General features: G+C 42.4%; 2 protein-coding genes across 2 annotated transcripts; both read left to right on the top strand.

The window, feature by feature from the left end:
• The first annotated feature begins 234 nt into the window (after nt 1-234).
• Nucleotides 235-4,075, top strand: cebp1 (CCAAT/enhancer binding protein (C/EBP) 1). Its single transcript, XM_041961767.1, has 3 exons — nt 235-276; nt 1,901-2,200; nt 2,339-4,075. Exons 1-3 carry the CDS (start codon nt 274-276, stop codon nt 2,642-2,644), a joined length of 609 nt encoding a protein of 202 aa, XP_041817701.1. The 5' UTR covers nt 235-273; the 3' UTR covers nt 2,645-4,075.
• A 5,057-nt stretch (nt 4,076-9,132) lies between these two features.
• On the top strand, nt 9,133-26,559 carry slc22a17 (solute carrier family 22 member 17). The gene is made up of 10 exons (XM_041961866.1): nt 9,133-9,623; nt 11,065-11,615; nt 16,653-16,756; nt 18,370-18,524; nt 19,118-19,283; nt 19,938-20,062; nt 21,939-22,044; nt 22,248-22,471; nt 23,199-23,310; nt 24,335-26,559. The coding sequence occupies exons 2-10, from the start codon at nt 11,139-11,141 to the stop codon at nt 24,609-24,611; spliced, it is 1,746 nt and encodes a 581-aa protein (XP_041817800.1). The 5' UTR covers nt 9,133-9,623; nt 11,065-11,138; the 3' UTR covers nt 24,612-26,559.
• The last annotated feature ends 1,430 nt before the right edge of the window (nt 26,560-27,989 follow it).

Below are 27,989 nucleotides of genomic sequence, written 5' to 3'. Positions count from 1 at the left end.
AAAATGTAGATAATGAAATAAAGTATTATATAATAAAATCGTGGATTATTTAATGTGACCTGCTGCTAAAACCTGCTTAATTTCTTTGTCCCAAAAAAGTATTGAGAGAGAGAGAAAGAGAGAGAGAGAGAGAGAGAGAGAGAGAGAGAGAGAGAGAGAGGAAGTGATGGTGAGAATGACTGGGGTACCTGTCTGTCTGTCTGTCTCCTGTCTCTCAGACCATTTTCAGCCAAATTGTCCAAGGAACCTGAAGAATATTCAGAGTCTGTGGCGATGGTAAGTCAGATCATATCTTAATTACTTTGGGGAGAAATTCATTAAGACATTATACAAATATAATTCTACCACTGACCTTTGAAGAAGAAAAAGATGGGAGGAATTAAAAGCACAGGTGGTTTTTCTTATCTTAAATTGTTCTTATCTTTATAATGGAACCAGTCTCCAGGTTGTTAAAGCTGTGCAGATAGATTTAAAAAGAAGAGGTGAAGAATGAAGTGGGAATAATCATTCATAGTCTGCAGTTTAGTTTTTAGTTTGCTGTACTTTATATGTTTTTTGTTAGTGCTGGACCACAGCGAACAATCAATTTAGAGTCGCTGAATCTTTTGGTTATTTTCTTAGTCAACTGGTTAATCATTTGGTCTAAATGTCAGCAAAGAAAGACAAAAAAGCTCATCACGATCAAAGTTTCTTTTTTAAAATTTATTCTTTTGTCCGACCACCTTCAGAACCTTAGGACACAAAGTGTACAATCATAGATGACTAAGAACATCAGCAAGACTCACATTTTTGAAGCTGGAACCAGTGAATTTGCTAATAAAATGACTGGCATATCTTATTGTTTATTGTTTAGTATATTTTATTGTCTTAGTATATTTTCATTCTGGTATATTTTTAATTGCATTTACGAATATTTTTATTGCATGTTGGATTATTTTAGTAGTATTTTGTAGTTATCTTAATCTTATTCTTTCTAATCTTTCATATTATCTTGTTTCTAACATGGGGGTTGCAATGAAAATTTCATTGACATGTCATGCTCAATGACAATAAAGAAATCTTGAATCTTGAATCTAAATTCTTAATTATCAGAATTGTTGCTGATAAATTTTCTGTCAGTCAAGCAAAACATTCAGTAATTGTTTCAGCTACATGTTGTTACTGTACTCTTTACTTTCTGTACTTTCTTTATTTTCACATTGTTGCATCTGTCATTTGTATCATTCAATTTTGCATTTCTAATTATATAAAAAATACAAATCTACCACTTAGAAAAAGTAATATTTTGAAGTTAACATTATTTGCCGTCGCAAAGCCAAAACATCTCATATGCATACTGTGTATTCATTTACTTTTTATTAATTAAACTACATCATATTCATTGTAAACCAATCATCCATCCTCTCACAGACATCTGATTCAACTGCCTCATCTTTAAAGATAAGATACACATATTTGTAGGCAGTGATGGAAGAAGTATTAAGATCCTTTGCGTAAGTAAAAGAAGACACTGTAAAAGTACTCCATTATGAGAGAAAGTCCTGCATTCTTACCTGAGTAAAAATACAGGGATGTACTTAAAGTACCAAAAGTAAAAGTACACAACATACAGCAGAATGAGGCCTTTTGGGAAGTTGAATTAGGATTATTATTATTATTATTACTAGGCCAGCAACATATGAGCAGCCTTTCACTGTGGTGGCTGGTTGAATAGGAGCTAATTAAACTACATTTTATGTTGCTATCTGGTACAATGGCTCATGTTTTATATACAAAATCTTAATGTGTGAATTAACTACTATATTAAAAAAATACTTTCATCTTTTATCACCTTTGTGTAGTAAAAAAAAAAAAAAAAGAAAGAAAAATCTAATCTCTTTCTGCTTTTGAACCCCTCCAGATGTCTGATTCCAGGGTGTCCTCTGTCATCCAGGAGTGGGCATACCAGAGTCAGGCCCACACCCACACCCAGACCCTGAACCCTACCACTTCCAGCCACGCTGGATGCACCAATCAGCTGGCTCAGATGGACATGCTACCGTACAGCCAGCCTCAGGGTCTGGTGAGAGGGAGCAGTGATGACAGAGTGGCTGAGCAGATGATGGGACTGTCTTACCTGCCGTACACCTCTTCCTGTCTCAGCAGCGCCTCGAGTGCAGGGAGCACAAACCACCACCAGAGCCACGCCAACACTCAGCAGGTGTGTGTTTGTGATTGTTTTGTTGTTTAATAGATTTTAAAAAGTAGCCCCTATTCATTTTCATTTGTGAAAATCATCAAACACCGCTCTCGTCCTGCTTCCCCACAACTTGGACAAATTTGTGTTTGTGACCTCCAGGACTTCTCTTCCTTCCTCCTGCCAACTCTGCGGGCCCCGGTAAACAAGAGGAGCATCAGCAAGGACAGTGCAGAGTACCGCCTGCGACGCGAGAGGAACAACATCGCCGTGAGAAAGAGCCGGGACAAGGCCCGCAGGAGGATCATGCTGACCCAGCAGAGGGCCCAGCAGCTGCAGGACGAAAACCAGAAGCTGCAGATGAGGATAGGACAGCTGACACAGGAGCTGGACACTCTCAAACACATCCTGTCACAGAGGCACCTGCACGGAGCCGAGGATGGAGGCGCATCAGAGTCTAATATCTAGACCAACGTTTGCTCCTGGTATTAATGTCTAACTGCAGATCCTATTAGTGTTGAGGGAGGCCCCCAACACTCAAATTCAAATGCCTCCTTGTTGAAGTTTCACCAAAACGCGACCATTTGTGAAAAAGTCACATATAGAAGAAGTACATTTGAAAATTAAGCATTTTGTTGGGACGTAAAGGTGTGAAAAGGGCTCAGTTATAGTTTGTAAAATTGTGAGGAGAGAAGGCAGAACGCAGTGGCAGGGCTGTAGCTACCATTGAGGACACTGAGTTCATGTCCCCCGTCTTTTTTCTGGACATTTTGGGGGTTTTAGCAACCAGGGAGTAGTTCTTTCTACAATTGATGTTGGTGAAGCGCTGTAAGCTGTCGGTGCCTGATTAGCTCTCTGTGCTCACAATGGCAGATTTAACACTCAAAAAGTGCAGTCGTTTTTTTGAAACAATGGGTTAACAAAAGCTGTCGGACAGCCGTCTGCAGCGGGGGGTTAGCATGGTCATTGCAATGGTCAGTGAAATTCCTGGCAGTGTGGATGAGGCGTTTCATGGTGGGAAATAAAACGTACAGACAACATACATTTACAATTAACTGAATAAAAAAATGTTTTTAAAAAAATCCAAATAATTGTAAATCTGAGACTTAACTTTTAGTATCTGGTCGGATTTTTCTAGGGGAGGGGGGACAACCTCGGCGCTCCTGCACACTGGAGCTGTGAATAGGTGAATTAAACACCTGAGCATTTTGAAAAAGGGACCTTGAAGTCTCAATACAAAGCCAGAGGACGTGTGCTGGGTTTGAATGTAGATGCTCCTCAGTCATTGCATGAAGAGACTGGAGCGTGCACAGAAACTTCAAGCGCATGTTGAGATTTTGTAAAACAGCTGCATGAGATGGAGGAAGGTTGAAGTACAGTACTGTAGATCTAAAAATCCAAAATACTGCACAAATGGGTTCAGAAAAAAAAACAGAGGGTCTAAACCTGCATATACTTAAACTTAAAAATTCAAAATGAACTTTCCTAAAAGTCCATGATGACACCATCTTTACTTACATGCACAATCCTCACAGACCCTCCAGAAAGAAGACCCCTCTTTGCATTAGACAGATTTGCTATATGATTTGATTTGACTAACGTTGCCTAATCATCTACCTGACACTTCTGGTCATTGTCAGAGATGATTGTAAGTGTTGTTGCTCAACAAGGTTACACCATGACCTGTGGTTTGTAGAGGATTGTAGGGGAAACCTAGATGTCTCTCTCTGTATAATACTTTATCTTTTATCACTAAATGAGTGTGGGACTACTTGAAATAATGCTGATATAAGATCTAGTCTTTAACGTTGTTGAATGTGTTTTATTATTTTGTAGCAATACATTGTTAAAGCAAAATTTTGTCAAAGATTTTCTTAAATAAACAAATAATTGCTTGTGCTTGGATGAAATAGTCGTCTTTTATATCTGCCAATATAAGATTTCAGACAACTGGTTCTAATTTGACATTAAAAAAAAAAAAAAGTCTACCAAAGAAATCTAAACTAAAGCGGCTTCCTCAAATAGCCTTTACAGATGCAAAACACCAAGCTCGGATTCCTGTTCACTGCACCTCTAAACAACCCGTTTCTCACAGGAAGTGGTGTGATAAAACCCCAGTGTGTGCATTTAAGCATCACATTTTTATTCATTCTTGCATCCTTCATCGCGGCATGCACCTGCCACATTATTTAACATAAGCTGTCTACCCACAGAAACGGACGTCATGCCATGGACGGTTGTGGGCAAGATTTCGACACAACGGAGGACAGAGATGAGGAGCGCAGAGATAGTATCAGTGTTTTGGGCTGCCAGGGCCTTCCTGTGGCTGTGATGGTAGTGAGGGGACATAGAGATAGGAGACAGACAGGAGGGGTGGGGGCTAGAAGCCAGACTTTTTTTTATCTCAGCCCAAAGCAATCGTTACAACACTTGCTAATTACTGTGGTAACAATGGTAAAATATTTTCAGCGCTACTAGATCAGCAGCAGTGTGGGATTCAATGCATCTGGTTCCCAAGATCAAGGATCATATGACTTATCACTCTCAGTATGACATTCAGAATAAAGAAAGCACACAGTCAGTTCCCTTTCCATGTCTAGTTTCTATGTTTATTATGCTGTTAAAGATATTACATTTAAAAAGCGAATAAAAAGGCCACATGGATGCAGATTTTCAGTTCTCTTTTATACAAACGTTAGACTGTTTTACACTGTGAAAGCACTTACCATCATTATTGCCATTTCATTATTGACCAAAACTCAATACTTGCTGGATTTATTAGACACATAAAAGCATAAATACTAGCAAAAATAATATTATCATGATTTTAGGGTGATCCGGGTTGTAAAATCATGCTAGTATGCAATTTCACAAATCACTAAACTGAACTGATGATTATCACAGTCCTGCTTTAATAAGCACACACACTAAACCAGTCACTGAGTTTTTTTATCAGAGAAATGATCCGTATCTGTAAAACCACAAGCTACAAACATAGAAAACTTGACACTCAGCCCCTACAAAAAGGCTAAAAGGTTGAATTTAAATTCCACATGTGGACGGCCTCAGATTTGCTGCACCAAACTGGATTCACACCAGTTTTAAAATGGGAAGACAAATGATGGTGAGTCGTTGGAAAGGGGGCCCATCATTTCAAGACTGGTGGGGTGGCTGAATATGAACAAGTTCCTGTTTTCATGATTATCAGATATAATCTACAAGCGCTGACCTTATCCTCCATATTTATAGAAGCTCTGTGTCATTTTGGCAACAAACTCCTCATTTATAAAAGCAGAGTGAAAGTGTGAGAAGGCCACTTGCAGCCTGTCATGTATTGAGCAGCACATAATGACTTCTTGTGTCTGTTGAAATGTCCCGCAGCGTTGTGTGGGGCAATCTGTGGTCCCAGGACTGCAACATCTCTGCAGAGTGAAGAAAGAGCGTATTTCACCTAATCCCTATAAGTTACTCAACAGCAGCAGACCAAATGAACCCCACCACAACTTCACTGAGGCAGCTCCAATCTCACAGCTCCTGTGACGGTAATTGAGCAACTAGTTAGATGTTTTTTGCCTCCAGAACATAATGATTGAATATTTCAACACACAAGCAGAACAGGATTTTGTCCAAACATAAACTTTTTACCTCTATTTCAGCTCCTCCTCCATTTACAGCAGTTAGCAGTTCAACTCTGTGGCGAAACGCTTGGCTTTCTTCACATCAGGTTCCCACCACACCTTCCAAAAACTTTGATGGTATCAAAATAATCAATAAGGAAGAGTCCTGCAGTGATAGAGGGTCTTTTTACTTTTTTTTTTTTTTTTTTTTTTGCAGGTTGGAATAATAAGGATTCAACTTTCTGACCACAGATGTTCATGATCTGTAACGTATAGATGTACAGATGATATCTTGGTGTTTAGAGGGGAAGTGGCAGCCATCATGGTCATACTGCGTGGGTGACACAAACACACACTCATGACAAAAGACAATAACATGATATGCAAAATGTGAAATGTTTTATAATGGATGCCAGTGTCACGACTGTCATCCTACAGTCGTCCTGGGTGAACATGTACAGAACAGCAGTCAAATTTATGTCCTCGTTGTCCAGCAGAGACAAACTCCTCCACTCCTGCCTGCTGCAGCACCAGTGGAACAAACTGTGTTAGTGCCCTCAAGTGTAGCTTAGCATGCATTACCAAATGTTCAGCTGAAACTCAATCTTCTTTGTCCGTGACACGATTGGGCATTTAGAACTCGACAACAGATAAAGTAGGAATAACATTTACAGCAGTGTGTAAATTCTCTTCTCTGGTTTCTCTCCAGGTTACCAGTAATTTAATGACTCAAACACAAAAAGATGGAGCATATAGCTCCTGCAGGTCTGTTTTCAGCCCTGATCTAGGATGTTTTTACTCTGCATCCTTGATCTGTCAAATCTTTCAATATATTCCACCTAAATACAAGGAGGGAAATAGCGCAGAATGCTGGACGTGGCAAGCTGTATGAGTGTCAGTCAGTCTGTTGATCATGACGAGCGGATTAGTAGAAACAGACAATGTCAGGACATCTACAACACTGCTCGATTTAGCTGCAGCCTGCAGGCGAGCAATAAATTTGACTGGAGATAAACGAGGGAACAGTGATGTTTTCCAAGCAGAGAATATGTAACACACATGCTATTATCATAGATGAGAAATTACATATTCGTGAGAGAAAACAAGCCCACATCAGCCTGGAATGTAGAGGTACAGAGTGTTAGACCAGACTGTGGTGGCGGCCTGTGATTAATGGCTCCACCATGCGGCAGAGAGCTACAAGTAGGCCTTCTGTAAAGACAGTAGACAAAGAAGGGACGTCTCACTCCACCACTCATTATGTGTACTTCTTCTTGTGTCCAAGTCCATCACTGTGTTTGCTGTGTAGTTGTGGGTAAGTGCTAAACAGTAGAAAATGTATGCGAACAAAACTGTCACTGCAAATACTTCCTAATTCCTAACATTTTACTTTACTGTCTTTTAAACTAAAACAAACTTTAACAAGAACTTTAAATTGTTAGAAAAACATCTAATCTTCATCATATAATATACAATACAATAACCAAAACTATATAATACAATAGCCACAGTGACCAGACACTCCCATATCAAATAAAAATTCTTCTCTCTAAAGATCGTCCTTGCCATCCATGCTTTTGAACAAAACGACAATGAAATAATTAGAATGGCTTTTGCTCCACAGTAAGAGAGAGACACTTTTCAAAACACTTTATATGTCTAGTTTTCCACACTGCTGTCTGACTGTGAAGCCACCTCCTCCAGCAATGCTAATGCAGCTCTAACAGTGGTTGCATATCTACTCAGTCTGGACGGAGTGTGACCTGTACAGAACTGATGGATTACGCCCAAACTGGAAAGGGACCAAGAAACTGGTGGCAAATCGTATCACCTTCATAGCTCCTAACTCCCTCTGACCCTCATCCCAGTATGACGCCAACAACCTCACCTTGACTCTGTACACAGAGAGACAGAGAGGGTCCTGCTGACTCATGGTCTGCTTCAGATGATAAAACCCCAGATGATAACTGCCAAGTCCCAGAACATCCCCACAGTATGGATAACCATTTACTTTACAGCTGTCATAATTAGTGAAGCCAGGATGATAATAATAACAGACACAATCTTAGAAACCATAATAACATTACCCAAATTAAATATTGGCGTTATTCATATAGATGAGTTTCTCCTAACTCATTGCTCATTCATGGCATGATCAATGACCATGATCTTGCTTAATGGGTTTATGTGAAATGTGGCTAAAGCCAAATGACTGTAAGTCTAAAATAGGCATCATTTACAAATGACACTAGTTTACAAGTGTAAACAAGAAGAAGAGGTGGAGTTATACACATATACAACTCCAGACCAGTAATGCTAACTGCAAGCAACACCACTGTTTTTAAATCTTTTGAAGTACTTCTTATGCACTTTAAGTTTTTATCTTTTTATGCAAACAACCAGGGCCTATGTTACAATTCTTATCTGCTGTAGCCACCATGGATCAGCCCTGCTGTCTAAACACTGACTTCACTGACAACAGCTTCAGAAAATGTCCCAGCACAGAAGCTGCTTTGACAAAAGAAGTCCTATGTATCAGTTTTACATCTTAATTAATCCTGATGCCTGTCATCATGTGCGACTCTGGCAGGATGTATATCAGGAATCAATTCAGTGATGTCATCTAGCTTCTTTTTTTTTTTTTAAATACAGAGAAAGCTGAAATACTGATTCTTGGTCTGAAGCAGTTTAGAAATAAATTCCACAATGGTTCCACAATTTCACAAAGCCCTTGAGATAGAAATCTCAGTATTCTAGTTGGTCCTTATATCTCCTTTGAAGAACATATAAGCAGTAGCACAAAGACTGCAAATTTCCACTCACGAAACATCGCCAAGATTCATCCCATTCTTGCATTTGTCTATGCATTTGTCTCATCCAGGTTTGATTTGAATATCATACTGTTGTATTGTATATTTTGCCTTGTATGTGTGGAATAATCCAGTTGTTATATGTTTTGCTGATATTAGTCATTGCTCTTTTTAATCATGTGTACAGCCCTCTGAGACATGCTTTGTGATGTTGGACTACAATAAACTTTGACATGGCTTGACTATAAGGTCATTTTAGCTTTTAGTGTTTTTATCCAATGCCTTGCTTCAAATAAACGACCATTTCTAACAGTAAGATAAATTTAATTGATCAATGCAGGCCTAATGGAAAAGCTCAACAAATAAATTAATTTAAATGATTTTCTGTTACCATGTTTATTGTTGAGTGACGTACCCACTCATCATACACGATCTTCGACAGCAGTGAGACGAGGGGACGTCGCTCTGACGATCTTAGCCGACTTTTCCCGAAGCGTGCCGCCGCCGGTGGAGCAGCTCGCCCTTATAAACAGGCTCCTCTCAGTGCAGCCTTCCAGGCGCTCTTTGTCCTCGGCCGGCCGACTGACGACGCGTTTCCCTTTAAGATGCTGTCGGACACGCACACGCCTTATTTTATCATTCTGTGTATTGTCGGCAGGCAGAAACTTGGACCGAACGATAACGTTAAAGGCCGGCGACGGTAGAAGGGGAGTCCAGCATCCCCGGCGGGCATCACCTCATCTGGAAGCGGCGGAGGGTTAGCTGGGCTCGGGGCTAGCGCGGGTCCGGTGTCCTTGCCCGTGTCACGCGCAGCGCCGGTGTTTATCACAGGGCTCCAGCACTTCTCCGGGACAGACATGTCTCTCCACACGACGGACACAGCGAACTGGCATCGAGGAGCGGAGGAGATACGGTGAATGCGGTGAAACTACTCTCTGGTCCCCTCTCACCCCGCGATGTTGTGGATGTTTGACCACGGACAGTAGGAATTTGGCGCACATTTAGCAGCATTTTGAAGGGGTGAGTAACAGCAGCTTGTGCATGTGGTTTTGAAGCCGGGCTGGCGGTGTTGCAGCAGCTGTGTGTTGGACCAGTCAGCCGGGGCAGGTGAGTCTTGTCAGCCCGGCCCAGCAGCTGCACCCCCCCATCCTCTACACGGTCATTTTATTCCCTTCCTGCTGCTCTCTTTATGTCAGTGTTAGCACCTCCACAGTGGCCAGCCAGCCCCCGTGTGTTACATTCCCTCCACGTCCTTTCCCCCCTCCTCGTGTACAAGCTCTTATGTAACCCTTTTTTGTTTTTTTGTGAGACTTCCTGGCCCTTTCAGAAGGAAAACACAGCAGCACTGGCTGCTAGAGGAGCACCATGTGCACCGACAGAGGAGAGCACAGGCTGTCCACATTCCAGCCCCCAGCCTGCAGAGAGAGGGAAGGCAGGGCCCCCATCACTTCACTGTGTCATGTCAGGTTTATGGACTAATCTGTTATAGGCTTATGTGGGTTAAAAGTGGCTGCATGCATAGTAAGATTTTTTTTTAACTTTTGCAGTTATTTGTATATTTTTTCTGCCTCCCCATGTACTTGAAAAGGCTGCACAAAAACCCTCACAGTCTCTTGTGTGGTAGCTTCGAAAAGCCCGTTAAGTGTTGTTTTAGGCCTGTAACGAATAGCTGTTATGTCATAAACGGCCAGAAATGTGCCTACAACTAACAGTAGTCTGTATCAATGGCAGAAAATAGTAAAAAGGCCAGTCAGGGTTTCCTAAAGCCTGAGGCGATGTCATCCAAGCAACAGCACAAGGCTCAAAGATGTTCAGCTCGTGCTCATGTAAGGCAAAGAAAGGCAGCAAATTCTCACATCTGAGAGGCCGAATCCAGGGAATGTTTGGTATTTTTGCTTGAAAAATGATCCAAAATAGTTGCGGGTGATGCATTTTCCATCCATGCTGAAGTGTAGGCATGATCTTATAACCCCTGTACTAAATTAACTCTCAGAGTTGCAGCGCTTCCACAGAACTCTTCTGTTCCAGTCTGGCGTGGACGGACAGTATTAGATTGTGTAAATAATCTGTAATCGTTCGCGGTTCAGTGTGCTGTAGTCCTGCAGGAACCTGAGTCCTGAGCAGATTGTGTTTAAAATGGTGCCGTCTCAGTGTGAAGTGACCCACTGACTGTGCTAGTGGGAACTTTCACATCAGTGCCATCCTGCAGAAGACATGTGACGTGGTCCAGCAGGCAATAACCACATGATTGGTGTGTGTGGTGAACACCCATGAGCCGTCTAGCTCCACCTTAATGTAGCGAGAAGCTACATTCAGATGTCACCGCTGGACAAATAAACTAATTGGAATTCAGCCATCATTTGTTTTATCATTCACACCATGTCAAGATCACTGTTTATGTCAGGCCTGTGTGGGGTGTTTAAGCTATAAGATGATGCTCTGTAATTCTCCTCTCCCACAGAGCTCTCCCACATCTCCGCCTGGGGACCAACCATCACTACAACCTCCCTCCACCTACGCCTTTAACCCCTTTAAATGATGACATCCCCAGACTCTCCCCCGCTGGTCTCCCCCTCCCCGTGCCCTGCTCCCCCTCCATCCCTCCCCTCCTCACCTGTGCCCTCGTCCCCGGCCCCTTCCTCCTCCTCCCTCCCCGCCCCACCCTCGCTGCCTCCCACCGGGGAGGTGATGGTGCTGGCTCTGGGCAGGAAGAAGCAGAGGGTGCTGATCGCTCTCTCCATCCTGCCCAACCTCTTCCTGGCCTTCCTGCTCTCCTCCGACCCGCTCATCACCCTCTCCCCGCCCCACCACTGCCACCTGCCGGGACCCTTGCCGTCGCCCGAGGTGCTGAACGCCTCCCTGCCCTGGGAGAAGGGGGAGAGGCCCGGGGACGGCGGGGGACTGTCCCAGTGTAAGCAGTACGTCAACAGCAGCCAGTCAGCAGCGGTGGACTGCGAGGCCGGCTGGGACTACAACGTGACAGAAGGGCTGAGGAACAACATCGTTACAGAGGTAAAGCTCCGGCCTGGGATCCTCCTCAGCTCTCTAATTATGGTCCCGGCCTGGTTCATTGTCTTGGCTTTCTGTGGGAAGCCTTTTTTTTTGTTTATGTATGGATTTAGGGTTTAAAATGCTGAAAAGTTTGTTTCTTTTTTTATCCCGTGCTCATCCATGGGAAGGTCTTGCTGAGCATGCAGCCTTCGTTTTTGCAGTGCTGCTAAACCTTAATTCAGCTGCACATATTTGTAATTATGAGGCACGCAAGAAGTCATCTCCTGGTGGCTTGTAGCGCCCTGGATCTTGCTGGGCAGTTAATCAACTTTGCTTTTAAGTTAAGCTTAGTTATGGTTGTGTGGGGACAGGGGTTGTTGTCGTGAAAACTCTTCCTTGTTGGTGTTTTCAAAAAAAATGTCTGAGGTATTCATATGAGACTTATATGAGAGGTAAATCCCAGCACAGTCTGATGCTGTTGTTCCATACACACCACTGCTAAACCACAGAACTAGTAAGAAAAGTTAAGTTTAGGAACAGTGTCTTGCACACACTCACCCTCTGTTTCTTTAACTAGTAAGCCAGCCGGTTGTAGTTTGAACATCAGCTTTATTTCTGTAGAAGTGGAAAGGCATTTCCTCAGATGTTCGAGCATTGTTAGGGAGGAGGGTTGTGATGTAGGTAGGGTGATGCATATGCACCCATTTAGAAATGGAACTGCGATTCTGTTTTTTTCACACATCAGAGCCTGTTGACAGGTCTCAGGGAGTACTACTGCATATGTGAAAGAGTTGTACAGGCCTTTTGTGGCTCCACAGGGAGCTGCACGAAATCTGATGAACTGCCTCAAGCCTGGTTGTGGCTGAAGACTAAACATGTGAAAAATGAAAAAAATCTGGCTTTTAGAAAAGCTCGTCGGACCTCGGTAGCCGGCTCCACATCTCTGCTTGAGGCTGGAGGCTACGCTAGCTGCTACTAGCAGGCGGTCAAGCTGCATTATGGGTAATGTAGATGCAGGGTTTTGACAAGGAAGACCATGGTATGTCCCTGTCTGCTGTGTCACTTTTAATATTTTCAAAAATACAAACTCCTTTCAACTATGAAAAGAGGGTTGTGAAGCCAGGTCGGATAACGCCCGGTGACTCATTCTGAAATGTGTGTTTAACCTGCGTCACCGTGTCAGACTGAAAGGGCCACGAGAGCGAGCGATTTCAGAGATATCTCAGACTTGTTTCAAAGGTCAAACTTTCCTTAAATACGTCACCAAGGAAGAACAATCCCTGCTCACAACCAGATTACCATTGACATACAAAGGGAGATATTGTACTTAAATGAATGGACACCAAGGTACAAAATATCTTTCCCTTTGAATTCTGTGGTCATGGGAACCTCATTAACTATTTCCTGCTTTCCTCCTGGCCACAGCTTAGCATCTCCAACCTTTTAACCATAATGTACTTCCTGCCTTGATGTCTGTGTTCAATCGGCAGACAGGCAGGTGAAGGATTCGCTGGAGTGGAAGAGGGAATATTTTGTGAAAAGGAATATTGTCAGGTTTGGAAAATAACTCTGTTTCATCAATTTTGAAGAAGTTTCTTTTAACTGCAGTATCAGTGTTCTTAGAGGATGACTCCAGATGAGAGAAAGCTCATCCGGTTGCTCGTGGTTCTCAGTGAAGCTGCAGATTTAGGTCTGATTGTCACGTTTCTAGCAGAAGGGAAAGGCCGCTCGTGGCTCTGTCATACACATATTAGAGTGATAAGTGCTGTGTTGGTGCATTAATGTGTCACTTTGCACACTGCTTGGTATTTTGACTTGCATGACCAGTGTTGAAGATCATGGAGGAAAAAACCTTTCCTTTCACAGCTGAATTTCATAGTAAAAGCACTGAATTGCTCTTGTTAATGGCTTTAACAGAGCCGAGCCAGCTGCTCAGTTTTCCACTCAGGCTCTATGGTCTGTGTGTCTGTGGGAACCACTCCCAGCCCTCTGGTCCGTGGTATTAGGGCAGTTCCCCGGTAATCCACCCACACCACTGCAGCGAGCTGAGGATACATAAACGCTGCCAAGGGAGGCATTTAGCAGGCACATGCTTGCAAATGCATTCTTCCACAGCAAGTAGCTGTATATGCCTTCAGTGTCCTCCGTCCTTCATTTCAGGCACTGAGAGTGACACGGACGGACAAAGAGACGGACATTTGTGGGCTCTCGAGTCGGATGTAGCTCAGAATGTATTTTTCTCTGTCATGATGATGTCACTCCAGTGCCGCTTTGCTTTGCTGAGCTGGCAGTCTGGTGAGCAGGAAGCAGGACGGCCTCTGATCAGCTTCTCCTCTGCCACTGATCAATAAATACTGTGTCACTTCATTAGAGGCAAACTCCTCTCAACATATCTCTGCTGCGGTCTGCGGGAAAGTGCACAGACTGGTTTGTTTCTTCCTGATGTCATTTGGGTTGGTTAATACGACAATAACATATCACCTCTCAAAAATGTTGTATTAAGCTTTTATAGAGGAGTAGCTTGACCAGATATATCTGGGCGTATGAGGCCCTCGAGGGCAATATTGCACATCAATAAGCAGGACTGCTTTATGGAGGTATTCTACTTTTACATGGTTTTTAAAACAATATAATACAGTAAATCGATTTGTGAGATAATTAATGTGCTAGATTAGAAATAAACATTCCCATATGTTGTTTATCAATAAAGTTTCTCAAATGCTTTTTTCAATAAATTTTCTTCATCACTACATATATTGACATCGCTCTGTAAAGTTATATACCATAATGAAATTAACTGGAGTCAGAAATGTAAAAGGGGGAAATGGATGCAGGTTTCATTTTTTCCCAGAGTCACACACTGTGCCAGACTGGTGCCTGCGCCTCATTCTAAAAAACCAGTCTGAGGAGTTTACAAACTGGTTTGTGTTCATTTTCCCTCCTCCTGTTGTCCAAAGCATTCCACCCGCATGAGCGCTACGGGTTGCTACGCTGCCCTTTACCCGACTAGTGTGCGCCGTCACGGCCCCGTGCCTCAGCAACAGGACAGCTGATATTATGTGACAGGCTTTTATGTTTCCGTGCACGGGCTCCAATTATGCAAGGCCTTTTTATCGCCGGCCCTCTGCTCTCGCTCTCCCTCTGTAGATCATTAAAATCATTTTGCTTTCAGCGGCACAGCAGACAGCGACATTCGCAGAGCTCAGCTGTTAATGCAAATCAGTGGGTCGGCTTAATGTGATTAAAACTCAGACCTGAGAGCAGATATCTCTTGTTATTTTTGTCATGTTTTTTTTTTTTCTTGACAGATGTGCTGACATTCTATGTGGATGCCATTTGTTTTGGACTGCATGCATTTGACCAGGCAGTCCTGCTGTTACTGCTATAGCTGCCAGTACTACTACTAATACACCCACTGTCTTCTGAATGTCACAACCACATACACTTTAATATTATGAAGTCACTATGTAATATTATATTATCAGGTGTTTGTGTTATGACTCTGATGGATCATGAAGGGTTCATACTGTCTCATTCTCTCAGCCTGTGATCTCCTGTTGTAATCCAGGTCCGGTTACACCAGGGACACCTCATTATTTATCAATGATCAGAAATCATCCACTCTGACAGGCCACCAAACAGTCAAAGCATGAGTGTTATTTTAGCTAAGAAGGACCAGAAACTGATATTTGTAATCATCCTTCAGAAATATAGGAGTGTACTATGAATAAAATAGATAAAATTTCAGTACTTCTTGTGTAAACTTTATTTTGTATTCGCAGTCTGTAGTTTAAATCCACAGTCTGTTTTAATCGTGCATTGTAAATAAAGCTGGGCTGCCTTTTGAATCAAAGTAAGCATTTAATTAAGAAAGTAATTTCATTTTCCCAAAGCATATTTCTTCATGAGTAAGTCAAGCTAACAATCAATGTGAATGCTCAGTGAGTTATACATTAAAGCTTAGGGCTTTAAAACATGCAGGGAGGAAGGCAACGCACTTCAAACTCTCTTTGTTAGCAAACACTATGTTGTCTTCAGAACTACACGGGTCGGACAGGTGTAAATTAGGTGTGATCTTTCCACTGTCCTCTCTGCACGCCACTTTCCTTAATGAGTTTGCTGTTAATTAACCAGTTTACCATCGTCTGCCACTCACTCATCATTTGAGGGTTAAATAATATGAATCTTACATACAGAACAAGTCACACATCAAACAATACATTGAAACGAGTATAGACATCACATGAAAGCATCTTTATCAGAGTATGTGTGACTTGTTATCGGTGGTTTTGAGGTGATTTTCAAAGCTCTCTGAATTGTAATTTGAATTGCAGTGTAGTGATCGCTAATTATTAAACATAGGTAGGACTGATTGACAGGAAATGAATCATTGATGATAATACTTTCCCAAACACACTCATTAGCTTTTTTCTATTGTTGTAATTGAATTTTTTTTGAAGGGATAGTTGTGATTTTTTTTTTAAGTGGGGCTGTGGTCAGTGTATTACCCACAGTAGGCAGTCAGCACGCTCCCTGTTTGGAAAAGCAGCAGGAGCGCCACTGTAGGCAGCAAAGCAATGTACTGCTGTCGACGAGGGAAGCAGCAAAACAAAAGTCACACAGTAACACAAACTAACTAACTGATTGAGGCAGCAGCAGAACAGTGATGCTCATGTTCTGTAAGGTGAAATTACTGTTTCTGTCAAAGGAGTCTGGTGGTTTTGGAGAAGGCGACATATCGGCTTTTCCCATTGGAATGGATAGTCTTTTAGCATTTCTGTCATCGATGAATTAAAAACTAATGGTCAGAATAATTGGCATTAAAAACAGGTGTTTGTTGAGAAAGATATTTGGGGTATGCAGTGTGGTGGAGAAGTTACCGTTAAAGTTTTGGTTGGTTAGAACATTAATAAAACATTACAAACAACTCCTGATGTGTGTTGATGTCTACCCTGCGGCTGCCTGTTCGCTAACATGTGTGTTGTTCCCCTGACCTGAACAGATAATAACTGACAAGTCTCTCCCCCTCCCTCTGTGTGTGTGTGTGTGTGTGTCCAGTGGGATCTGGTGTGTGGTCAGTACTGGCTGGTCCCAGTGGAGGAGGTGTGTTTCATCCTGGGCGTCCTGACTGGCTGTCTCGGCCTGGGCTATGCTGCTGACAGGTAATACATACCCAAACACACAAACACACACACATTCACTGACCCTAACACAAGCCTTCACCCTTAAATATAATGATTTTTGCCATGGGGACTTGTGTTTTTTTTGTCCTCAATAGGAAGCGAGTCCCCAAAACATGACCGTGTAAACAGATTTATGAGTAATACATGACCACACACACACACACATTCCACTACAACTCAGTCCATCTGTCCACAGGCGTCTGTGCTGTTGTTCTTCATTTTTTAGTCTTTAGTCCTTACTTTGCAGTTTCACTACTGCACAACCCTTCATACAACAAGCAGACATGAATGCTCACGCACACACACACACACAACACGATTTACTTCTCTGAGACAGTAGTGGCCTCCAGCCGAAAGTGAGAGAGTTAATACCAAGCAGCTAAAATGCCTTTTCACAGTGTTTTCTATCATGAGTTCGTGCAAGAAATCCAGTTGGACTTGCTGAAATACTTTGCCACAGATAAAAAGAATATAGCACAAAGCAAGTACTACACATAAGCACAGCATGGTATACAAGTTAATGTTAGAGACTGTAGCTGTTTAACATTTACAAACTTTATTTAGCCAGATCTGAGGACCACATGCTCAGCGCTCTGCATTAGGCGAACCCCAAGCACCGCAGATAATTGACGTAATGGATCCAGCCTGTCTGTTGTGTTGAAAATCACACAGGGGAAGCTGTAGTTTTGGGGGGATTGCGAGGGAGATGATTCAAATTTAATCAGCTAACAGCCTTCATTCATTTGTTGACCAATTGAGCATAGCATCTGTTTGTTAAGACCAGTGAATCGATGCCGCCTCCTGGGAATGTGCAGAGAAGAAAAGGGAACGGTGCTGATCTGCAAGTCGGAAACAAAACTGCTGCACACGCACGCAGCTGAAAACTGGCTAATCATCACATGTAGTGATCAGTTAGTGCTTCACACTTGAGCTGCCTCGACGACCAAAGCCTCTGTATTTTAGAGCAAGCTCTTGTTGCCAGATCTATTTTATTATCAAGAACTATAACCAAATCATTTTCACTGCACTGCACTACTCCATTATTTATGTCATCATATGCTAATATCCATTACATCGGTGCAACTTCTCCTGTGCTCTATATGTGTTTTTTTTTTTACTTTACTGTGCAATAACCCAAAGGCACTGTATTTGCTCTTTTGTATATAATGTACAAAGCCTCTGTAGCTGAGGTGAAAAACAAAGCAAATCCTCTCTCCTTTCACAAATACTTCTGTACCACACATATACTTTGTGTCCCAGTTAGAAAGGAGAAACACTATAGTTTGAACTTTGTGGTTGCATTTCTTTTTGAAAGATTTGACAATACCTTTAGGAAATGCCATATTTGAACAGGATGTCTACAGTTTCTTAGAATTAATCTTCTAATGTTGAAACTGTCGATGCTTTAATGCATTTATCTTGACTTGGATTTAAATTTCTACATATTATTTTTTTAATGATAAAAAATTCCTCCAGCGTAATGTTTCTGTGTTCTGGCTAAAGAGACTTTTTTAATGGTAGCGGGAATGGCAGCTCAACTATATCATATATAATAATACAGGTGTATTGATGTGTCTGTCGGTTCCCTGCAGGCTGGGCAGGTCCAAGACTCTGCTGACCTCCCTGACCCTGTCGGTGGTGTTTGGGGTGCTGGTGTGTGTCTCTCCGTACCCCTCCATCTTCATCGTCATGCGTTTCTGTTTGGCGGCAGCTAGTGCGGGAGTCTACCTCACTCTGTACATCACTCGTGAGTACTTCAGCATTTGAAGGACTGATGTTTGAAGCTTGTTTAGTAGACAGGAAAAAACAAGACTAAGAGTCTACAGACTTGCAGCTTTGTGAGACTGTACAGAAGCACTTTGGGCTAAATGCTAATTTCAGAATGCCCACAATTAAAATGCTGACATATTAAAAGGTTTACGTTTACCAACATCTTACGTTAGCGTTTTAGCATGTTAGCATTTGCTAATTAACATTAAACAGAGCTGAGGCTAATAAGAATGTCTGTTTTCATCCTCAGGGGAATATGAATGTGTGTGTTTAACTTCATGTCAATCCACCAAAGAATTTTTGACAACTATAAATGTGAACCTTTTGGCGGCGCTACAGGAAAAGTCAGACGATGACCAAAGTCAGTAGGCTTCATCTTCTGGGGACCATGAATGTCTTTACAAAATATTATGCCAATGCACGTTTCCCTTTAAAGGAACACAAAATTAAGGCAGCTGCAGTTGTAGAATAAATGAAGTCGTTTGTGTAGTAGTAGTTTGTGGTTTGCTTCTTTGTGCAATCACCCCTGATGGTTACAATGGATCTGCTGCTGTTGTGTTTGTCTGCCAGGTCTGGAGCTGTGCGAGCCGTCTCTGAGGCTGCTGGGGACCATGCTGGCCGGGCTGATGACTGTAGCTGGAGAGTTGCTGCTGCTGGCCGTCGCCCTGGGCTGCCAGTCCTGGAGGGGCCTGCTGGGAGCCGGCGCCGCCCCGCTAACACTCTTCCTCAGTTACGGGTATGAGCGTGTTTGCTTGCTATCGGCGTGTGTGATCATTTGATTCTGCTGTGTCTGTTTTTTATTTCAGTATTAGTGTTTTGATTCCCATTTTTAGGGCATGATCATCAGCGTTTTCTTTTCATTCTGAAGATTAGATGTATGAGATTTCTTGACTGTGTCAGTTTGCGCGTGTTTTATTTTTCTGAGAAACTACAAGAGAATGAAGGAATCTGATGTCTTTTGATAAAGTGTCTTGATGCCAACTGACTTGCTGAAAGCTTTGTTGAATCATATTGATCTCAATCCCCTTGTCACACTGAGCCTTTTAGCTCCTGTCAGAATGCATTAGGGCTACTTTGTTTAAGGTCGCTGGTCCCTGTAAGACCTCTGTTACAAGATAAGCCTTCATTGCAGTTTCAAAAGCAAATTAACAGAGATTAACTGATGATTACTGGCAATGAATTGCAGGTTTTTAATAAGAATGGAGAAAAGGCTGGATTAAGAAATAAAGAATTCTGCTACTCTGTGACCTACATTGGTTATTTTCCATGCTGAAGGAGCAAATCTGGATTATAGCAACATAATGTCAATGCATCTGAGGTGTTTGGGGGCTTGGTAAAGGTCAGCAAAGATCAAAGAATGGATTTATAATTTCTCTTTGCTCTCCTGCAGCATTCCTGGGGTATTTCCAGAGTCTCCTCGCTGGCTCCTTCTGTCAGAGAGATGTGCTGACATGAACTCCTTCAGCGAGAGACGAAACTCCAACAGAGACGTGAGGGACGACGAGAGCTTCACAGGTGTGTCTGCAGACGCAGGGTTTCGTCCCTGCCAGGTTGAATGGACATTCATTTAATGAACCCGTTTTATTAATGGGTGTTTTATTGCAGTGCATTTCAAAACGTGCCTAAATCTGAGCTGGATGCTAGCTGGACTCTGCAGAGTTTATATGTAAATATGTTGCCCAGGAAGTAGGATGTTGTTCTTGTTTAGTGGCATCAACATCAGCTTTACTCACTTTTTTGGGCCCCATGGATCTCACTGCTGCATTTCTAAAAATAATAATTGGAAAATCAACCATTTCTTTTGTCTGACAAAACCCATTATGTAAAAAAGTATTGAAGCGAGAACGTAAATGTTGAAACTGAGAAATTTCATAGTTTTTTTGAAAATGATATCCTCATTTAGCATTTGATGTCAGCAACACGTTTGAAAAAAAAAAGTTGGGATAGGCTCATGTTTGCCGCTCTGCTGCATCGCCTTTTCTTTGAGCAACACAGCGTTTGGGAAGTGAGGAGACCAGTTGCAGAGATTTTGAAACTGGAACGTTTTCTCTTGGTTTCAGCTGCTCAACAGTTCGGGGTCTCATTTGTCGTATTCTACGTTACATAATGCAACAAACATTTTCAGTGAGTGACAAGTCTGGACTGCAGGCAGGTCAGTTTAGCAGCCGGACTCTTTTACTACTTAGCCTTGCTGTTAGAATACGTGCAGAATGTGGTTTGACATCGTCTTGCTAGAATAAGCAAGAACGACTTGGCAGCATATGTTGCTCCAGAACCTGCATATATGTGGTTCAGCATTAATGGAGCCTTCACAAATGTGCAGGTCAATGATGTGCTTTGTGCACTAATGCACCCCCATACCATAGTGGATGCTGGCTTTTGAACTGTGCACTGATAACAAGCTGGATGGTCCCTCTTTAGCCAGAAGGATGCGGTGCCATGATTTCCAAAAAGAATTTCACGTTTTGATTCGTCAGACCACAGGACAGTTTTCCACTTTGCCTCAGTCCATCTTAAATGAACTTGGGACCAGAGGAGGCGGATCTGTTTCTGCATCTGGTTTATATATGGTTTCCTCTTTGCATGGTAGAGTTTCAACATCCATTTGTGGCTGCAGCGATGAACCAACACAGATGATAATTTTTGGAAGTGATCCTGAGCCCATGCAGTGACGTCGACTACAGATTCCTGTCTGAAGGGCCTGAAGATCACGACCATTCAATACTGGTTTTCAGCCTTGTCCCTCGTGTACAGAGATTTCTTCAGATTCTCTGAATCTTTCATTCACATTATGTACTGTAGACAAGGAAATGTTTGCAATTTTACGTTGAGAAACATGATTCTTAAATTGTTGCACTATTTGCCAGCACAGTCTGTCACAGAGTGATGAACCCCATTTGTACTTCAGAGAGGCCCTGCCTCTCTGGATGCTCTTTTTATACCTGATCATGTTACTCAACTGTTGCCGCTTCACCTGATTCATTGTGAGATGATCCTCCAGTCTTTTGTTGCCCATGTTGTTGATTTGTTTCAGTGTTACGAATCATCACACTCTGTTTCTATTTACATTTTACACAGCAGCCTAACTTTTTTGGAAACAGGGTTGTACGTCATAGTGTTATAGTGTGTTATAAATCATTTATTCTTTATATGTTACTAAATTATTTAAGTCTGATTCAGCTAAATTCTAAGTGGTTATTAAACAACCTCTATTCGTCCAGCAAGAATTGTAACACGCTGATTGAGCTTGTGTCCTCCGTCTCTCTCCAGATTAAAAAAAAAAACAGACAGTTAGCTATTGATTAGAAGAGAAACCAGGTCAGGTCGTGCATTGTTGAACTGTGACTTAAAAACAGAACGCCTTTGTTTTTCCTTTGTTTGCTTGCTGCAGAGCTGGATTCAGAGCCGGCCCCCTCCTCACGCCCCCACCTGTCCTTCCCTGAGCTCTTCCACAGCAGGAACATCTGGAAGAACATGTGTGTGCTCGGCTTCACCTCGTAAGTCATCCCACGCCCTTGCCATTAATTCAGCAACGCTGCAGCTCGGAGACGCTCCTTTCCGTTTGCGTAGCACTTTATTTACGGAGCTGGTAGCCGCTGCGGTATATAATGTTCTTCCTCTCTGGACCACTTTTCTATTTAAATCCTGTTTGGAAACACATGACTGCTTACTCTTTGTTTTTCTGTCCTTCCTCCCTCAGATTCATCTCTCACGGCATTAGTCACTGTTACAGCTCTTTCCGAGGTGACGTCAGAGGCACGGCCCCCAGCTTCTATTGGACGTATCTGCTGTCTGTGTGTGCAGGGGGTGGCGCCTGGCTGTTGCTCTGGGTGACAGTCGACAGGTGCGGCCGCCGTGGCATCCTGCTCCTCTCCATGACAATGACGGGGCTGGCCTCTTTGATCCTCCTGGGACTCATGGAGTGTAAGCAAGCTTTAGTTGACAGCAGGATATTTGTTTTCTCAAATAAATCTCGAGTCAGATAAAGAAAGCTATTAATAGTCTTTGCCAACCCCCTGTTGTTGGTGAACATTTCTCTCATGTGCGGCTTGTATTAGGATTAAAGGCCTTGCTTTCTCAAATCCAATCTGGAATGAAGGTGAAAGTTATTTTATTTGATGTTAAGCTCAGATTTGTGGTCACATTAGATCATCTGTACACCACCGACTTCATGTGGAGTTCATGCACTATGAAAAGCAAACCGGTCAGCTTTGTGCATGGAAAAGTACGTCCTCAGCGTCTTTGTCTCTCCACAGCGTGGTGTGGAAACACTCTCACTGTTGCCTCAGTCTCAGTCTCCCCCTTGTGGCTCAAAATGAGTACGACACTCAGTTTAAGTAGGACACTGCAGTGGCAGCAAAGTCAAAGCTGTGTCAGGTGCTGTGCTTTAATCAGGCATCAAAAGCTGAGGGGGCAGTAGCACTGACCTCCTCCGAGAGGCTCCCCACTGCTCTCTGTGTCTACTGTCAGTGAGAGAAGTCTGGCAGTTTTAGGGAAAACTTAAGGTAAACTGATTCAGTGTTCTTCATCAGAAATCAGTTCAAATCAACAAGGCCTCATCATATAGCAGCAGAGAATGAGAAACAGAAAAGCTGCACTTCATCAAAGTAATCCATTAATACTGATGTTTGTCCCTCCTCCTGCCCTTTAGACCTCAGTGAGACGGCCATCACAGTCTTCTCAGTGCTGGGTCTCTTCTCCTCCCAGGCCACCGCCTCCCTCTGCATCCTCTTCACTGCAGAGATCATGCCCACCATCATCAGGTAACACCAACTCAGCAGCATTCTGCAGTCGCAAAACTGATCTCAAAAGTTAAAGCAGTCTCTCCCCCTCATTTAGCTTTGTGAAAATGTACTAGCGTACAATGTGTTAATATTTTTTTCAGTCAGAAAGAGCCTGCTCAGTAAATGAGTCAGGACATGAAAAATGCAGCAAATCGTGAGGGAGGAGAGGGGAAATTTCTGTCGATATCTTTTAGTAATGAAGAGAAGTTTTCTGACATCTGAAGAAACATTAACTGGGATCACTCTTAAAATTACATGACAGCTGGAAATCAAGGAACAAAATGTCCTGAGATGAGGGAATTTCACCCCGTTTATAGTGCTGCATATGAACTGCTATTTCTCAAATTCATGCCTGTTCAGACTGAATACATTTTTGGAAATATGTGCCAAGAGTTTGATGAGAAGATCAATATCATTCTCAACCAATCTGTGTGCTAAGTATGAAGTTACAGCAAGGAGGCATTATCTAAGCTTAGCATTAAGCCAGGAAACAGCTAGTCTGGCTCTGGTACAAGATAAAATAAAATCTGCTGTTTTCACACTTTGGTTTTGTACAGATGAAACAAACAAGCTATAACATGTTAATTAGTGATCTTATGCAGATTTTGATACCTTTGGACAGAGCCAGGCTAGCTGTTTCCTCCTGTGTTCAGCTAAGTACTAAGCTAAGCTAACAGCCTCCTGGCCGTGGCATCATATCTAACAGACCAACATGAAAGTTCTTTCATTTAACTCACAGTAAAAAGTAAATAAACACAGTTCTCAGCATGTTGATCTGCTCCTTTAAAGAAATACATACATATATAGGCAAACATAGCAGCTCAAAAATGTGTGCACATTTTATAAAAATCTTATTAAACCATTAAAATAAGAAACTGCACAGATGTTATTTCATTTGTAATCAGAAGTTTGGAGTTTTGCCTTTGAGGGAGGGGGGACTGAATCTGAAAATCCTAGCATATGTGTGGTAAATGTCAAACCTGAAGTCGTGTTGTGTCTACAGGGGCAGCGGTGTGGGCGCAGTGCTCGCCCTGGGCTGCGTGGGCCGCCTCAGCTCCCCGCTCATGGACCTGAGGAACCACTACGGTTACTTCCTGCACCACGTGGTCTACTCCTCTCTGGCCCTGCTGGCCGTGCTGTCCATCCTGCTGCTGCCCGAGAGCAAGAGGAAGCCGCTGCCCCAGACGCTGGCCGACGGGGAGCAGTACAGACGCCCCCCGCTGGGCAGGAGGAGGAGGGACAATGTGCCACTGCTGGCCACACCCAACCCAGAGACCTAAGAGACTCCTGAGGAGAGTGGAGTGCGCTTAGATCATTCACTTTGCAGCCAGAACATTTACATCTGCCATGTCCATGCAGAGCAGGAGAAAGACAGAGCAAGGTAGAGACTTAAAGGTGACGGTGATCAAACACTCTAAGCTTCCTAACATATCATCCTCCAGTCATTCCAAACGCAGGCGGTTGGGTTGAGTTACCATTCTATATTTCCTGCCGTTCGGGTGTGTGTAGATCTGACACACAACGTTCACGCACACATGTAGGGAAGTCTTCATCTTTCATCTGTCCCTGAGTGGACGGCGGGCGGTCCTCCACCATGTGGCACACCAGCATACACTGCTGCACGCGGTCCTCCAATTGTGTCTGTCGTAGAGATGTTAGCTGCTTACTACTGACACTCCAGACCAGTTGGGCGTCGGAGAGTAGTTGCAAATTATTCCTAGCATTTCTCTTAACCTGCATAGAACGTTTTTTGTCGTGCCTGGTGTGTACGACAACACAAGTGTTCGGAGGCGTGCAAAATCAAAGCAGTCAGTCAGTTTTGTGTACTCTTCCTGTGACAGTTGTGGTAAAACTCTCCCATCTGACCCCCCACAGAGGGATGGACCACAGTTCTCAGACATATGTTGTAAGACTGGATGGAGCTGTGGGTGTTAAATGCCTTGTAAATACTCTAGACTTAGTTTCTTTAACTTCTAGGGGCATCTGAGTTTTGCTAAAGCAGACCCTGTGGCTGGAAACTGTACAGTACAGTACGCTATGCAGTTGAGAAGCGGTGCAGAGCACTTTGAAACATTCTTTTTAAAGATGTTGGTGGTTAATTTCACCAAAGTCTTCAAATTTAAGGGACAGTTTTATGAACTTAAATCAGCTATTATCAATATTGGGATCAGAGGCTAAAAACAAAACAAAAAGAGGCCTTCAAACAGAAGGTTGTCGATGTTCAATCTGTGTAAATCCAGTTACTGAATCTGGCCTGGAGCCAGCTATATTTATGTCTTATTTATGTTGTTACTAATCATAATCAGTAAATTATCCAGAGGCCTAGTATTTTTAAGCTTAATATTATTAAATTGGGTTGGCATGGAATGAACTTTCCATTTTCCGATGTCTCTGATCAAGTAACAGTGAAGCTGTTAACTGTCACAACATTCCTGCATGTTTGGAAGCACTGAAGGGCTTGTTTTTTCTGTATTTCCTCAGAGGCTTATAGTTACTCAATACCTCTCTAGATGACCAGTCTCAGCTGTAAGAGAATAGACGGGTACGAACAAACTACAGTAGGAGCTGTATAACCAGGCACATACATTTTTTGTCAGGACTTAAATGTGGAGGTTTTGAAAGAGGTCATCTGTTACTTTGCCTGAATGTGTATTGATGTTGGAAAAAGGGCCCGATGACTGTGTTCCATGAGTTTTGAATGGGAGCTGAAGAGGGCCCCAGAGCGCCAAATTAACCCCCGGCTCCTCCAGCACGCACCAAGGATATATTTTGCTTCATAGCTTCCTGATTTTGAGTGTGCTGGCTGATGCCATTTTGCATATGGCACACAGTAAATCGTGATAGGGAATTACCAAAGCATGTCGGTCTCACTGCTTGAAAAAATTCTGGTGTCTGTAAGTGTGCTCGGGTAATTCTTTTTCTCAAGTGTTTGTGGGTGCGTGATATTAAGAGGAAGCGGGAGTTGTTTAATTTGCACTCTGATGTTAAAGCGTCTTTAAAGAAACTATGAAGGGCGCTCACCTTCGCTGATGGCTTCTTCCTCCGTCAGCCTTTGGTAGATTATTCCTCTGTATGTTGCACTTATACACTGATGATTATTATCATTATGATTAACTTGACTCGAGTAGTATTATGTCTGACAACACTGATGATCTGTTCAATGATGAGTGTGATGCAGTTAACTCTATAGCCTGATTTAATGTAAAATAAAACTGGTTAAATAAACAAGACATGGGCATTTCTTAAAAGGGTTGTTACAGTATGAATGTTGAGCTCCTGAAGCTGTATAAAGAGCAAAGCAAGAATTAGCCTCAGTTTAACTCTCTCAGAATAGAATAATACTGAACTGAAAAATCATTGTTTCTACTTAATTAGTTGCAAATGATAGGTTTTATTATTGGATATGTGTCACATGAGAATTACATGTTTAATCCAGAGTAAAACCCTACCTCTGAAACAGCATTTAACTTTATCTATATGCAGTGGTGCAAAGTAAGTGCATTTTCTCAGTTACTGTATGTAAAGGTCCAGTGTGCAGGATTTAGTGGCATCTAGTGGTGAGGTGAACCAACTGATTACCCCTTGCCTCACCCCTCCCTGAACAAGAGTGTTGTTGAGCCAACAGTGGCTGCGAAACTCATGAAAAGCCTGATGGCAGATGTCTGTTCAATACATCATTATTTGCATCCTTTATCAATGGCTGAGATAAAGAAAATCTGATTCAAGTCATCAACTATTTCTTGTGTAGCTGAGTTTGACACATGAGGACAGTCTGCATCTTTAGAGATAGAGACACTGCATTAAGTTTGAGCTGATTTTTTAGTTTTGCAGAATCACACTGCTCATCATCCTCCATTTCTGCACTCTGAACTGGACACTCCAAATCAATAGTGACGTTGGAGCTGGACGCTTGGGGATTCTGAGCATGGCCATAGACAAGGTAAGATAAGATAAGATATACTTTAATTGTCCCTGTGGGGAAATTTTTCCTGGACTCCCGGACAATGTCACGACAAAAGTCTGATGAAAGACTCACTTGGTGCATTCTATTCTAAATGAAGAGTATACATTTGTGTTATAGTTACAACCTTTGTATAGGCATACCACTGTCTCATGCTTTTCTATGTGTGTTCTTATGTGACTGAGGAGCATTGACTCAGAAAAAGGTTGCGGAAATGCGCATAAACAACACTTGAAAGTCACAAGTTCCTGAATCTCCGTTGCACTGCTTTTATGTTCTTCAGAATACATAACAATTTCATCAGACAAAAGCTTTTCTTTTTACCTTGATTTAAAGGCTAATGGTGACCATATTGTTTCAATAAAAATTATATACAACTAGGACCCTTATTTCACTCCCCTCCGGCTTTTGCCAGATTGTTGTTCTCACTAGCCATGGTTTCTGGTTATTTAATAAAGCTGTGACTCACATTAGAATTGTCTCTATTAACATGTTTTTAAATGTTGACTCAACATGTGTGCATTTAGGGATTTTGAGTTCAAGCGACTACAATTTTTGTAAATGTGGCACAAATAAGTCTTGCTTTAATTTTGAAAACAGTTATTCCTGAGGTTTAACATTAGTGACGTGGTTCTTTATATTTCTGCTATTTGTTTATAAGTGTTCATGAAGAAGAATGTTTTGAATTTATTGAGAA

The sequence above is a fragment of the Chelmon rostratus genome, chromosome 20 (genome assembly GCF_017976325.1).
Source record: "Chelmon rostratus isolate fCheRos1 chromosome 20, fCheRos1.pri, whole genome shotgun sequence".
Taxonomy (NCBI): Eukaryota; Metazoa; Chordata; class Actinopteri; order Chaetodontiformes; family Chaetodontidae; genus Chelmon; species Chelmon rostratus.
This window is presented reverse-complemented; position numbering and strand designations above follow the sequence as displayed.

What these genes read in the sequence shown, in the direction of transcription:
- cebp1 (XM_041961767.1), top strand. An exon ending in GCCACGCCAACACTCAGCAG is followed by an intron (nt 2,201 to 2,338) that starts GTGTGTGTTTGT and finishes TGTGACCTCCAG; the next exon opens with GACTTCTCTTCCTTCCTCCT.
- slc22a17 (XM_041961866.1), top strand. Translation starts at nt 11,139, where the DNA reads ATGATGACATCCCCAGACTCTCCCCCGCTGGTCTCCCCCTCCCCGTGC. An exon ending in GGAACAACATCGTTACAGAG is followed by an intron (nt 11,616 to 16,652) that starts GTAAAGCTCCGG and finishes GTGTGTGTCCAG; the next exon opens with TGGGATCTGGTGTGTGGTCA. An exon ending in GGACGACGAGAGCTTCACAG is followed by an intron (nt 20,063 to 21,938) that starts GTGTGTCTGCAG and finishes TGCTTGCTGCAG; the next exon opens with AGCTGGATTCAGAGCCGGCC.